Consider the following 14,371-nt stretch of genomic DNA (forward strand, 5'->3'; position numbering starts at 1 on the left):
AATTTAACCTAATATTTCCAATACATTATCAAAAAGGTGCGCAATGCGCACAGGTGATACAACTTACCTAGCGTCGTCTGTTTAAACCTGAAACTGATATTTTCTGCTATGAACTTAAATTTTAACTTGAAACACTATGAAATGCCAAATTGGGTTTTACTTACAGTTATCATCTTATATATTTAATATATACTTATATATTTTGATTTTATTCAATTTTTTAATATCCATTACGAAATGGTCACTATTTGCTACATCCTTTAAAACAAAGTTCTATTAATTTTTCAGACTGCAAGATGTCATAGCAAGTACTGATACACAGTTTTTATGTTTCAAACATTAATACAATGGCACTGATTTTACTTCACTGGGGAAACTCAAAATAAAAATAAACCTAACTTTCTTTTAAGTTATATTTCCTGATACTTTCATGATATTAATAATTCCTGGTTTTAAGATAACTCTTTACAGAAAGATCATCTTTAAAAGACATATCAGTCGATATGTTTTAAAGTCAAAAGTCATAGTTTTCCTACCAAGGTCAGGAAGACAGCAGCTGAGTTTTGACCTGACCCTTAAGATCACTATTTATCAAGTCTTTTGCAGACGTAACCCTTAAAAATAATTCAGGAGAAAAAACAGGACTGTAGAAAAGCATGACGACACGGAAATAGCAAGGATTAAATTTTATTTAGAATAGTCTGCAAATTTGGAACGATGAATTCCAGTTGAAAAATAATTAAAATTATTTTAATTGGTTACCTGCTGTATGTGTTTGTGTCTAACTACATTATTAAAAAAACGACGGTTGAAGTACAGCTCGTAATACAAGGATGATTTTGAACGTGGTATTGAATGCTTTACCGTTCTTAGACTTCCATCCATCCATTTTCTTCTTGCAATGCAGGTTCCTTAGAACTAATTAGTTTACTTATGGCCACTTTAATAATATAACTATACACCCACACACAGGCAATTGCTCCCTATCTTACAAAAAACAACAGGAAAATACAATGTGACACTCCAGCATTGCTTGGTGCTTAGGAGCTTCTAGAGATTTTAATTCTAATTTTTAATATTTGTATAAAGCTTTTAATATGGAGCCAACAAGAGTCAGAATGTGGAGGGCTCCAACAATTTTTTTTTGTAAATGATTAACAAAAGGCTTATAGACTCTTCTTATCTCTGATGATGCTACCAGGAAACATGAAGTCTAACATTTATTTGGCAATTGCATAATATTTTGTTTGAGCACTTTCCACATATGAGCACAAAGTTAATTGTTAAAAGTATGAGTTATTAAAAGAGGCACACACAGCTTGTTGAAGAAGTACAGTAGGCTATAACAAGTCATTTTGCTAAGAAACAAACTGTAAAGACAATTAATAAATAAATAATAAATAAATCTAGGTATAGGTCTTGTGTTATACTTTAAATTATACATGCATTATTCAGCTATGTTTTTAGTTATTGTAGATGCTAAATACCACATCAGTAGGAATTTTTCAAATAAATCTATACTAAATGCTTTAAATGTTTTCAATTTTATTAGGAAATGTAAAACATATACACTTTATTTTGAAAAAAATGCACAGCAAGTAACCAGCTTCTCTCTTACCATGTGACATTTAGTGGCCTTGTCTACAGTTACAGCACAGAAAGTCAAAGAGCAAAATAATTGCTTCAGGGATATAAATAGCAGGTCAAGACTACTTTAGGCATTAAGAGCTGAGGTCAAATACATTTTAGACCTGTCTGTAACATATAAGAATGCAGCTAGCTGCCAAGTACCATACTGGCCGACTCTGTTATTTGAAGTGGTTAGTGAACTTTTTATATACTGTACAGTATATACAGTACAGTATGCATTGTTGAAATATATTTTTTCATAAATCATTTTCCTGTTACATTAAACATACATCTAAGTGTTTTTAGGATGGCTTCTTAAAAAGGAAATTGGTTTCCAAGATTTCTTAATACCCAAATACAAGTATAGTTTCCAAGTACCCTATATCAGCGGTAAGCAAATTTTCACCCAAGTCATCAACAGTGTCTGCTTTTCATATACTGGTGTCCCAAGCAGACTAGATGGAGGAAGGGAGCTGGCGGGGCATACTGTATATCCTTCCTTCAATTTTCAAGACACTTCATTTTTCGATTTAATTCAAGGCTGTGGGGGAGCTGGAGTATATCTCGATAAGCAAGGGGCACAAGGCTGGGTACATCTTGGATGGGACACCAGTCCATCCCAGGGCACTCACACACAGAGAAGCACCCACTCACACCAGGGCCAGTTTTACTAGAAGCCAATGAACCTAACTGTATGTCTGGACTGGGGAAGAAAACTGGAGCATTCAGAGAAAATCCACGTGAACACGTAAACTCCACGCAGACAGCATGCTGGTTCCAGAATTGAACTCAGGGCTCCAGGGCCCTAGTGCTGCAAGGCAACAATCCTAACCACTGCACTATCAGGCCACCCACACTGCATATCATTAAATAATCATATGCTGTGTAATAATCATGCTGTTGTTTTACAGTACAAATACATACCAAAACTACCATGTGATTATAAACCATCACATTCTGCACACAGAAAGAGAAGCAAAGATTTAGCACATAACCTGCAGACGGTTATCATCACAGATTCCCCGTGGATCACAAGGATAAAACTACATGTACAAAAAGTACATGAACTACTTAATATTATGCAATGGACTAACATCCATTAGTGTGGCCACTCGGACTTTGGATAGTAGCCAAATAAAAACAATTAACAAGCTAAATGACAAAGCTTATAGGTACCGTATTATGCTCATTTAAAACCTTGATACAGTTGACGGGTTAACAGAATGCTCTACATACAGTAGCAACTGGCACACTTATTCTTGAAATCCACACAATAATTTAATTATTATACTCTTACAAGTATCACAATGCATGATGTGTATCGTCGAGTCACAGGAAAAAAATAGAAAGGATTTGAATCAACTCATGATTACTTTAAAAGTTTAGCAGATTGAATTAGATTTCGAAAATTGCACATAATAAATACATGAAACATCCAAGTCAAATCCAAGGCCAGAATAACATTGAAGCTCAGTTGAAAGCTAAAGGGTACTCTTGTCTTTTTCTCAACTTACACAATTGTCCCAGTCAAAATAAAGGAAGTATGAAATTCCTGTTTTTAACTTAATTTAAATTAGTGTAAGGAGCATATAAAGATATTAGATCCATTCTTGTGCCAGATTAAGGCAAAATGCTTTCAACACAGTTGTACGTCCACTCCTGCCTTTCGTTCACTGGCATAACATGTTGGCAGACCTAAACAATAAAGACAGAAGAAGACAAGCATGAACAATTTTGTAATTTTTCTGCTTAATAAAAAATGCATTTTTTCCCATATTTTACAAACACAAAAGCAAAACTGTAAAGTATGCCAAAAAGAGACAATGCTCTGTATTCAGTGAAGAATATCTAACAATAATTTAAGTAGAAAATATTCGATGCATATGTAAAATCTAATCATAGAAGAGGGAATCTCATCATTAAGGGAATCAGAAGGTATTCTAAAATATTAAAAATAACTCTTCATATTTTATTTTTCCAGAAGAGAAAAATGGCAATTAACTGTAAAGGGTCATGCCTAGTGTTTTCTTTTCTGAGCATTCCTACAAAAGGGGAAACAGTGCATGAAATGTAGCACTGGGACTGGCCCAGCTATTCCACTTTCCATTTTAATTAGAACATTCACATAATGAATTTAAATTAGTCACTTTTTTTTCCTTGACCTGCATATTCCTTCAAATTAAAAGTGTTCATTTTTTAGACGAGCACAATCAAAGTCTAAATGTTTTCTGTCCTGTCCATTATTTACTTTTGTCTATTACAAGTCATCCATCCATCTTCTAACCACTTTATCCAATTCAGGGTGGTGAGGGAGCCAGAGCCTATCCCAGGAAGTAAAGGTCATAAGGCAGGGTACACTCTGGACAGTGCGCCAGTCTATTGCTGGGCAAACACACAAACACAGACACCCATACCAGGGCCAGTTTGTCCAGGGGCCTATTAACCCAGCAGTTTTTGGCACCTGGAGGAAACTCACACAAACACAGGGAGCGCACACAAACTGTTACAAGTCATTATTATACTTAATAAACCATTTCGTAACATGAAAACATATTGGTGTCTTTTGTTTGACTACTTTATACAATTGTTTACATATATTTAGAATATATTAAACTTTCAAAATGAACATGCCAACATAGTGAGGTTCTAACACCTTTTCAGTAAAAATACTAAAATGAAAAAAAGATGAAGTATCTTGAACCTACCACTTTGGTTCTTGGTGGAACTTCGACAGCAAAGACATTCATGCCCCTGCTGCTGCTACAGTTTTTACTCTGCTCGTTGTTGACGTGGACTGTCACTTTACTATTGGACTGCAAAAGCAAGAAGCAAGAATTAAAAGGTTCAAATGGCTTAAAGGTTAAACTGGTCTGTGTGCACATACTATATCTTTTTAAATGTATTAATTTCAATTAGCAATGTATTTATTTCCTTTTCCATAATTGGATGCTGGTGAACATACAGGATTTTTGGCTGGTTTGGAAAAATAATTAAACTAAAAGCAAAATTCTTAACATCAGAATTTTCATTTAACAACAAAATGGTAACATTTCCATAAGTTTTCATATTTTTGGTTATCATTTAGCAATAACATAATATTCTGTTTTATCAGACTATATAATGAACTAAATCCCTTCTCTTCTCCTAGCTGAAAAATTAGTGGAAGAAAGCACGTATTGTTTATAGTCTTTTGCGTGGCTGTTGTATTTTGGTAGTGCTTGAGTCATATAACCATATATATGGTTTTCTATGTCTAATTATACACACAAGCATCCAATGTCTTATGGTTAACTGTAAGACTATTCAAAATATTTTTATTTAGTATAATACAGTAAACTAACGAAGTACACTGGTTTCGGTCGAAAAGATAATTATTTCATTAACAAGCTATTAAAACGTATATGAACAAGTCAGTTCAGCACTAACTGGTTTCCAGTGCTAAAAGGCATAAATCATTCCAGAGGTTAATGTGCAGTGTGGGAACCAATTAGCTTTCTGTACAAGTCATTTTAAAAAAGGAATCTATCAAAGCTTCACATTCTGTTTAGCACAGCCTTTAAACTGCTTTAAATTGACTATAAAAATGTTTAGTAAATTATGCCTATTTTTATTTTTTCCCTTTTAAAACGTTACAAAGCCAATATAGATATTTCATTATTTTTAAGAAACAGAATCATAGAACAGCAAGACCAAATCAATTGTCATTGTTACTGTGGATAATTAATTTACAATGTTTTACGTTCTTAAGATTTAACTACAGATTTACTGTACCACTGTCCAATAAATTATGAATAACACTCTAATCATCTGAATGCTTGAGGGCAAAGAGATTATGTACCTATACCAACCTATCTGGGTTACCCTTTGAAGCATTTTATGTTATTTAATAGCTTTTGGGAGAAAAGTATGTAATTTTATTTACCTTATTTGCAATAACTGATGAAATTCTCATGTCACTCTTGTATGTATAGATAATTATATTTTCATAGCCTTTAATTGGTTTGGCCTCCCCCTTGGCAATTACTGATCTGTATACAGCCGTGTTCAGGATTTTACTGCCAGAGTCCAAACTGACTGGTTTCACTGTAGGTTTGCATTCCTCTGAATACACATCGATGATAAAAGGACATGCCTGTGTCAGAAAACATTGCACAAAATAAGGTAAGTGTCAGCACAATTTCAAACAGCATTCATTGTCAATGGCTTTCTCCCAGGCTGCAGAAAGAATTGGAACATGCAACTTTGGTCTTGTGAAAAATATGAATAGATTATTTTAGATATACAACTGAATGACATTATGATGTAAAAAAAAACCAAATGTAGGGACAAAACTGTTAGAAGTGGCAAACGGGACTCATGTAGGTGCGTAAGTATTATCTGTTGCATACCTCTACCATTTCAAGGGCCCTGTTGTAACCCATTGATTCCAGAGTGATCCACAGGTCTGCAGGATCCCCTTCACGGTCAGTGGCTTCCATTAAATTCAGTTCCATAAAGCCCTGCCTTGTTAGCTCATTCTTCTTGGTATCAAAATTTTCTGTAGTAAAAAAAAATGTATAAACTTACACAGGACTAACTATATTTCCACCGGATCTTTCGCATAACATCATGTCATGCAAACACTGCTACATCCCAATCTTGTCTTTCTCACTAAAAGGCGGTCTAGTCCCTCAGACGGTTTCAGATTATGGCAGATTATCAATACCCTATAATCTGTAGACGACAAGCGATTAAGCGTAAGGAAAGGACTAAATGTCCTTCAAGGGAAAACCTTTACAGTATGTAACATAAGTGCACTTAAGAAGTGCACATCTACAGCATTATAAAATGCTACAGCATGTACTGAAATGGTTTAGTTGTATGCTGTGAACTATATTCCTTTTTTACTGTACACTCACATTACAGGAAAGATTAGTCAGAATATAATTAATCAAAATCTGCATCTCTGCAAGCTCTCAGAAGAGCCATAAACACCTTCTTTTGCACTCCTGTTTTAATTCAGCCCTGCAATGGTAGGATCCAGGAAATTGGTCCATACTGGACTATTTATTAATTACTTCACTGCAATAATTAAACTTAGGATGTCAGAAAGTAAACATTACATAACATTTTTTTCATTTAAAAAACAGGTACAGAATATGACAAATAAACTGAGGCTAACCTGTTAGTAGTACTCAACAATAGTATGATATGTTAGTCTTATATTGCATGTTCATTCCAATGAAAATACATCAAAATGTGTCTGAATGCCTACTGTGTGCTGATATTTTATCTGAGAACAAAAGATAATATATTTTTTCTGAAAATGTACAATTATTTATTAAGTTTCACTAAGGCTGTGTTTTATACTCCACAAGCAGCAATTCACCTAACCTGCTGCTGTTCTGAAGAAGAAGCAAGGTTGCATGAATTCTAATTTGTGCTTTATTTACGTATGCACATTCAACACACCATATGATAAATAAAGTCTAAGTGTACTAATCTAAAATGCCAGCACACCTCTGCAAACAGCCCAGGCTTCTTCGTCACATTTCTCTCCACTTGTTCTTTGCTCAAAGAAATTATACTCTTCCAGACTGAGGAGGCCATTCCCATCCAAATCGATCACTTCAAAGATATCAGAGAGAGCTGTCCTATTAAAGAAGATAAATAGTATATCATCTAATATAAGAACTTCTGAACTCCATTCATTTTCATCATCTTAAAAAACTACCTTCAAGTGTATCATTTAACATAAATGAGTTAAATTAGAAACTATTTGTCAGTCATGTCCTGTAGAACAACCTGGTTCTTATGGTTACTTAATTTAATAGAAAAAGTATATACTGTCAGGACCTTTACAAATGGAATTAAAAAAATTTGAATAACATTTTTTACATATTCTGAGTTAAGAAAATTAAACAATGAATAACGTACACACCAATAAAGTTGTTGTAATGTCTGATGATATCTATTTAGAGTTGGTTTAAGACTTGGATTTACTTATTTGGCAATGGCATCATAAAGGTAAACATTTTAAAACTAACATGCTTATTTACAGCAAAATAATGCTGCAACTTGGTATTTTGTTTATTCAGCTTTCCAGCAAAACATTATCCTAGGTCAATACACAGAAAAACAAAAGCACAAGATCAAAATTAGTCATCACTGAAAACAAATTTGACAATTAAATAATATATATAAGAACTTATTAGTACCAATGAACATAGAAATGTATTCATATAACCTGAAACTTTACATAAAAAACAACAACTAAAAACTGTATTTACAGTATATAAGTTATAAACTGAAAATAATATTCCAGCTATTACTATACAATAGTATATCCTCAAAAATATCATTTTTTGCCTTATAAAGGAAAGCAATGAAACCTACTTAAACTCCTTGGTAAGTGCCAGTTCACCACGGTCAGTCCGGTAAACAAGCTGAACCTGCTTATTAACAGGCTTTTTCTTCTTCTTCAATCTGCAGCCGGTGGTGAAGGGCAGTAAGTAATAAACTCCAGCACTAAGTTCTCCTTTCCATCCAAACTTCTGCCATTCAAAGGAAACAATTAGCACCTTCGCTAAGCAGCTCAAAATGCCAGTGCGCAAAATTAAATAGAACTTTAACTGACATGCAACAAAACTACATGGAGCACTGTATAAAAAAAGTCTAGCTTTGCCAGTACCTATCTAAAAAGTATAACTGACTGGAGAGAGAATAAGATCAAAGAAGACAGGATGTCTTTCATGTGGTCCTCTTTAAAATGTTACGAATGTTTCATCACATTGACATTTATGTTTAGTTTAGGCATATCCTAGTTAATAAGTTAGTTCTACAAAAAAAAAAACAGTGTTCAATTTGCAGACGGCTGTCATAAAGTGATTTTCTACATTTTAGTATTTATTTTTAACTGAAAACTACTTTTACGTGTTGACCTTCAGAGTGAAACAGCACAAGAAAAATATCACAGGAAAGGACATGCTTCAGATCAGTAATTCACATCAACAAAATGTGAAGATCCCAGCTAACCTCTTTGTCCCGGACGTCTGTAAAACACACTAGATTTGAATCTTCTTTTTTTTCATTTGCATTTACAAGAAAAAGAGCAGTGTCTACTGTCATCCAAGGAGAAGGTTTCTCTGAAAAAAGAGGGGCATGTGAGACAGATATTGCTACCCTCCTAGTAAATAAGCTGGTGAGTTGCCACAGTGTAAATTTAACCGAAAGTCATAGAAAAGGGACAAGCTTAGCTGCACATCAATGCAAACATTTGAACTTGCCTTTTTTGAAAGCTGTGTTAGATATCCTCATCTATTGCTTTCATTCTTCATAAATTGTCTTTTACATGCCCACCTGCCCCATTTATATCATATGGTCTCCTCTCTTTTGTAACCTTTTTATGTTTATATTCTTATATTTAAAACAAAAGAAAGCAACTTTTTCTAGAAATATTAATGTGAACAGTTTTCCAAGCTGCAATGCTTTATTGAATAAACTACTTGCCTTTTCCAATTTCAGTGTAATGTTTATGTAACATAGAAATTAAAAATTAATGTCCCTATTTTCACTTCTTGCTTTTTTAATGCTCTTACCTAAAATGTGTTAAAATGATAACTCATCATACACCTAATACATAAAAAATAATTTCTATAAATGTTTTAGTTTGAATCCTGCACCTTCTGTTAAGCTGAGGTTCAGTGGTTTAATGGTAAGATAAACCACTGATGTCTGTGGGATGTGAAGTCTGTATTGCAGAGATGGAATTCCACCATCTTCTTCAAGAAAGAAGCAGCCCTTTGAACTTATGTGATGCCACTCCTGAAGAGATGAAAAAGCATACAGTGAATCTTTTGTTAGGAACTTTAAAGAAAGAAAAAAAACAAAAATACTTCCTGAAACATTAGTACCACTGTTATAAAATAAAAGGAAAAGTTCTTATAGAAAATAAATGCACTATAATGTTTTACTAACATGAACGTACACAAGTACATGCTGTATATGAAAGGATTTTGTTTGCTTCTCCAGGAATACTACTTGCACATACTACGTAAAGCCACAAGATGGAACTGTAGTAATACTAGTTGTTAAACAAAGACACCAGCAAATTTAATAACAACAAATAAATAAAACTACAGTTTAAAGTGTTTTTGGTATGCTTAGAAGAGTAATTTTTGAAAGAAAAGAACAAGATGAATGAAAGAAAATGTCACATTACAACTTTTTACAGAAAACAGTGTATTAAGACTTTGACATTTTTCCACTACACTTAAAATGATTATTTTCTTTAACATACTTGGCAGGAAAGAAACAGACGGAAGATTAACAGGGTGATTTTAAAGTGAAAAACAGAGATTTTAAATCAATTACGTCATAGAAATATGGGTTGAAAAGTATCCAAATTTAGAGGCTATTCACCACAAACTATTTTATTTTGATACTGCTTTTCTGATGACAAATAAATTTTAAAGTTAAACAAGAGCATGAAATACATATGTGGTGAAATGTCATTTTGTTAAAAAAAAAGCTATTTACCCAAAGTATTTATGATAGGTTGTGAAATACACAAAGGATCAAATCATAACACTATAGTGTTTTGTACACCAAATATCAAATGAAGGAAACTGCCTTAGGCATGAGTCCACTTTAAAGACTTTGAAATACTGTCCCTTAGAGATAGGTCACCTAGCCTTTTAATGCAGAGCCATGTCAGTTTCACCAGTATCTTCACAGATTTACAATGCCTTAGAGTCATGGGGTGCCTTTTCTTAAAAAACAAAAAGCACTGATTCTCCACTCAGAATAATAATTGTAGGCTGTAACGATATAGACTGAAGTAAAAGAACTTTCAACAGTAATCTCATTGTGCACATTTGTTATGTGACTTCTGACCTTTTCCAATTACTGTTCCTGACATTTATAGCTATTATTTTCTGTTGTAAGAAAACCAGTAGTGGTTATGTCAAAAAACGAGAAAACAAAGAGAGTAAGATCAATATTAACACTCTATACCTATTGACTTCAAGGAGTAAATTTGATCTTACTACATTCCTTTCAACCCAAGCAGCGACAGTAGTGAATAAGAAACCCAATGGCAAAGAGTATAAACATTTCACACTGTTTTGAACAACAACAAAGCATTTATTTGATTTTGACACAAAGATATTATGTAATTGGCTTGAGTGGAATCACATTTACCCACTCTGAAAACTGCATCAGTTTTTAAATTGTGTTTTAAGTACTTCTTAAATTCTGAACAAATGCCCTGTGTAATTTATTTTGTTGTTTTTATAACCAGGCAGGTGCACAGAGGTACACTGACCATCTCCTGGCACTACCTGGATATCATAATATAATTTATATTCTTATTTTTCTAATGGTAATTATCTAATTTCAAAGAATGCACCAAATGCCAACAGCTATATCACCTTGAAACTCACAACTGGCAACCCACAAAAGCTAAGCAGGTGTGAGTCTGTCCAGTACATAGAGAGGAGACTTCCTGGGAAAGCTAAGGTTATTGCTGGAAGACCCTGCAGTTTTAATACCCCAGTATAGTGACAGGGACATTATACTGTAAAAAACAATTATTATTATTATTATTATTATTATTATTATTATTATTAAATTATCTAGATGGAGCAATGCTGGTCTTCTATTCTTAAAGAAACAATAAGCTAAATGGATGCTAATAAATTGAATAAATATAATAAACGTGAGATTAATAAGGAATTAAAAATCTGTAGTATTTTCTTTTATGTTATGACTACATTTAGAATCACTCCTCAATTTATGAGTACAGAGTGGTAGACAAGACTTTTATAGTATAGTGAGCAACAACATAGTCAAGTAATATCCTCTTAAAGCAAGTATTATTAGAAGTATCCAGTACCTGAAGAGATTTTGGTTCAATTAACTTTCCACTTCTTGTACTACTTGCTCCCATTGTGAATGTGGAAGACACTGATGATCTCCGGCCTCGAGCCGAAGGGGGATGTGCAGATCTGTTTTCTACCATGTCAAAGAAACAACAAGATCAAAACAGAACTGTCAGCAAAAGCCTGGAGTGCCGTAAAAAGGCGATTATTAGCAAATCGTCAGCACCTGAAAGAATATATTTTGGGGTTTTCAAAGAATTTCAGTAAGTGACAAAAAATAGGTAAAAATACTCAAGATTTCATTAGTTAATAATTAAGAACCCACGTATAATGAAGAATTATAATGGCCAAATATATATTACTCATTCATGGGATTGGAAATCAGTCAGAACATTTTATACTGTAAATCAACATGTTAAAAATGAAAAAAGCAAACAATTATTAAGAAACTTTTACAATATGTAGGAACAGACAGAAGAACATCAATACTAATACATAAAAATCAATATGTTTAATAACAACCATAATGTGCTAATCTAAACACTATCTAAAACTAATTTGTTTTTTCAGCCCTTACTTGCGACTCCTCCTTCAAATGGATCAGTAATCCTTCTTGGTCCCACAGGGAATTCGCAATCAATAACACATTCGTAGACTGACCAACTACAACCTATTTATTTAAGGATCACAGTTTTGGTTTTTACACATTTTTGCCACTATATTGCTTTAAAAAAATTAAAATTCCTTGCTACTTTTACTGAGTCATCCTATCATGTGTTGATTTACTTAGAAATAAATATCACAGTTTTAAAAAGGACTTCAAGTATGTTATGATGGGAAGAATGAAATTATCTTCTTTACAACTCATGTATAACTTGATATATGGCTAATACCATGTATTTTAAATGCTCGTTTAAATATTTGAGTGTAAAATCTCAGTTTTGCTTAGAAAACCAGTGTGACTATGTGATAATGGTTTTGGGTGCCAAGATTAAACAAGGTCAGAGGAAGCTGCACCTTTTCTTGGAGTGGTTTCCTGTCCCGTTTTCTGGGAAGTTCCTTCTTCTGGGCTAACGACATGTGACAACAAGCTCTTTGGAGACCTCCGTGATTCACTGCCCAAATTCTGACGTTTCGACTGAATATCGGCCTCAAGTATCTCCAGTGCTGCTCTATGACACTGCTTGGAAGTTGACATTACCAACCTGCAAAACTAAAAATACAATTAGAGGTGTGTGCATGTCTGTCTTGACTGTCTCCTAAAGTGTGCCTACACCACACACTACTATCATTGTAGATATCTGAATTATAATGAAGAAATAATAAAAAGAATTATAACTAACATCAAAGTCTTAAGTCAGCATTTCAATATGGTTTATGAAAAAGAAACTGTAAAACAGTTTGTGAAGAGAATAGTAAATAATCATGTACAGCTTTTTAATTACTTCTTTAGCAGACAATATGACCTTAACTTCATGCCAGCAGCCATATCACCCTGCAACTCACAAATGGCAACCCACTGAAGCTAAGCTGGTGTGAGCAGGTGGGAGTCCCCATTACCTGTAAAGCGCTTTGAGTGGAATGTCCAGAAAAGCGCTATATAAGTGTAAGCAATTATTATTATTATTATAAACTTGTATTACCTCACTATAGTCCAATTTCCCATCACGACTGCTATCAGCTAAAGAAAAAATTCTGTTGACTTCCTCGGGACTCATCTTTTCACCCCTCTGGAAACACAAACAGAATGAAAAATTAGCAGTTTAGTGTTCTGGTTAATAGTGAGGACTATTATAACAGTCAGATACTTTCTTAAAGAGTACAAAGCTCTAGATGGGCAACAATTTGTATTCAAGTCTCAAATAATTGTTGTCTATTAAGACATTTCATATGCTGTACGATAACAGCAAAAATTAACCTTACGTATGGAAGGCAGTTATAACAAAAACACTGAAGTGGGAAAACTAATCTTAACTCATTTGTATATTGTACTTTAATATTTTACTTACAGAGGTTAAGACTTTGAAAAGTTCACTGTGTGTCACGTATCCATCACTGTTTAGGTCTATCGTTCGGAAGGCCTTGATAAGGTCACTTTCTTCTGTCGGTTTTTCCTTTTTAAGTATTTCACAGAAATCGTCAAAATTCAGCTTGGTGGTTCGTGGAGTCCAGTACTTGCCGAGAACCTTCCGAGAAGGATTCCGTCCAGCCTGCTGCAGGACTGTTAACGAATCAGACGAGATTTTTTGTGATTGCCATGTCTGTGAAGCCTTGTTCTTTGGACAAGGGATTCCTGGCTAAGATTTGACAGAATATCAGATAGAAATCCTTAAGAAGGCTTCAAAGAAATAACATTATATAGAAAAAATATATCTCAAATAAGATGGTTTGAAATGACACATTCATGGCAAATTTAAACTGCGTGTATTTACCCAAACATAGCTCCTCCTTGGAAGAAATATTCACTAAACTAGATCTAAAAACAGCCAGATACGCCGCCCTGCAATTCCTGTAAAATGTCTCTTCCTCAGAATGACTGCCTGCTACAGGTGCTGTATACGATGTCATTCTCAAATGTAATAAATTAAAAAAATAACTAATATTTACCGAAAGACAAATAATACTGTTAAAAATGTATTATATTCAGATTTGTGATGTATTTAGTCTAAGGTATACTTGATTAACGTTTTAGAACTTATTTTTAACTTGTAACATTACTTTATAAGGAAAACGCAAAATCGCTACAGCACTTTCTTTTCTATTGTACTTTAGAAACCTAGAGGAAAATACAAGCCCTGCGCAATCCCGTTGCCATGTAAACAACCTTAAATCCGGTCCACTCCCTATAATAACACGGAAGCAAACAAAGAAAATGACCAGAC

The 14,371-nt window shown here is 33.7% G+C and overlaps 1 protein-coding gene across 2 annotated transcripts; it reads right to left on the reverse strand.

The window, feature by feature from the left end:
• Positions 1-1,528: 1,528 nt before the first annotated feature.
• efcab7 (EF-hand calcium binding domain 7) lies at positions 1,529-14,306 on the reverse strand. Of its 2 annotated transcripts, none has more exons than XM_088927459.1 (13): positions 13,922-14,306; positions 13,499-13,710; positions 13,133-13,219; positions 12,507-12,702; positions 11,504-11,622; positions 9,291-9,432; positions 8,644-8,753; positions 8,005-8,162; positions 7,129-7,262; positions 6,018-6,166; positions 5,552-5,761; positions 4,335-4,442; positions 1,529-3,324 (listed from the first exon to the last, which is right to left on the reverse strand). In XM_088927459.1, exons 1-13 carry the CDS (start codon positions 14,055-14,057, stop codon positions 3,250-3,252), a joined length of 1,836 nt encoding a protein of 611 aa, XP_088783585.1. In that variant the 5' UTR covers positions 14,058-14,306; the 3' UTR covers positions 1,529-3,249. The 2 variants fall into 2 exon arrangements, with proteins under 2 accessions (XP_088783585.1, XP_088783586.1); XM_088927460.1 differs by having other exon boundaries at positions 14,097-14,256.
• Positions 14,307-14,371: the final 65 nt, after the last annotated feature.

This window comes from Atractosteus spatula, chromosome 11 (assembly GCF_055471065.1).
Source record: "Atractosteus spatula isolate fAtrSpa1 chromosome 11, fAtrSpa1.hap1, whole genome shotgun sequence".
NCBI lineage: Eukaryota > Metazoa > Chordata > Actinopteri > Semionotiformes > Lepisosteidae > Atractosteus > Atractosteus spatula.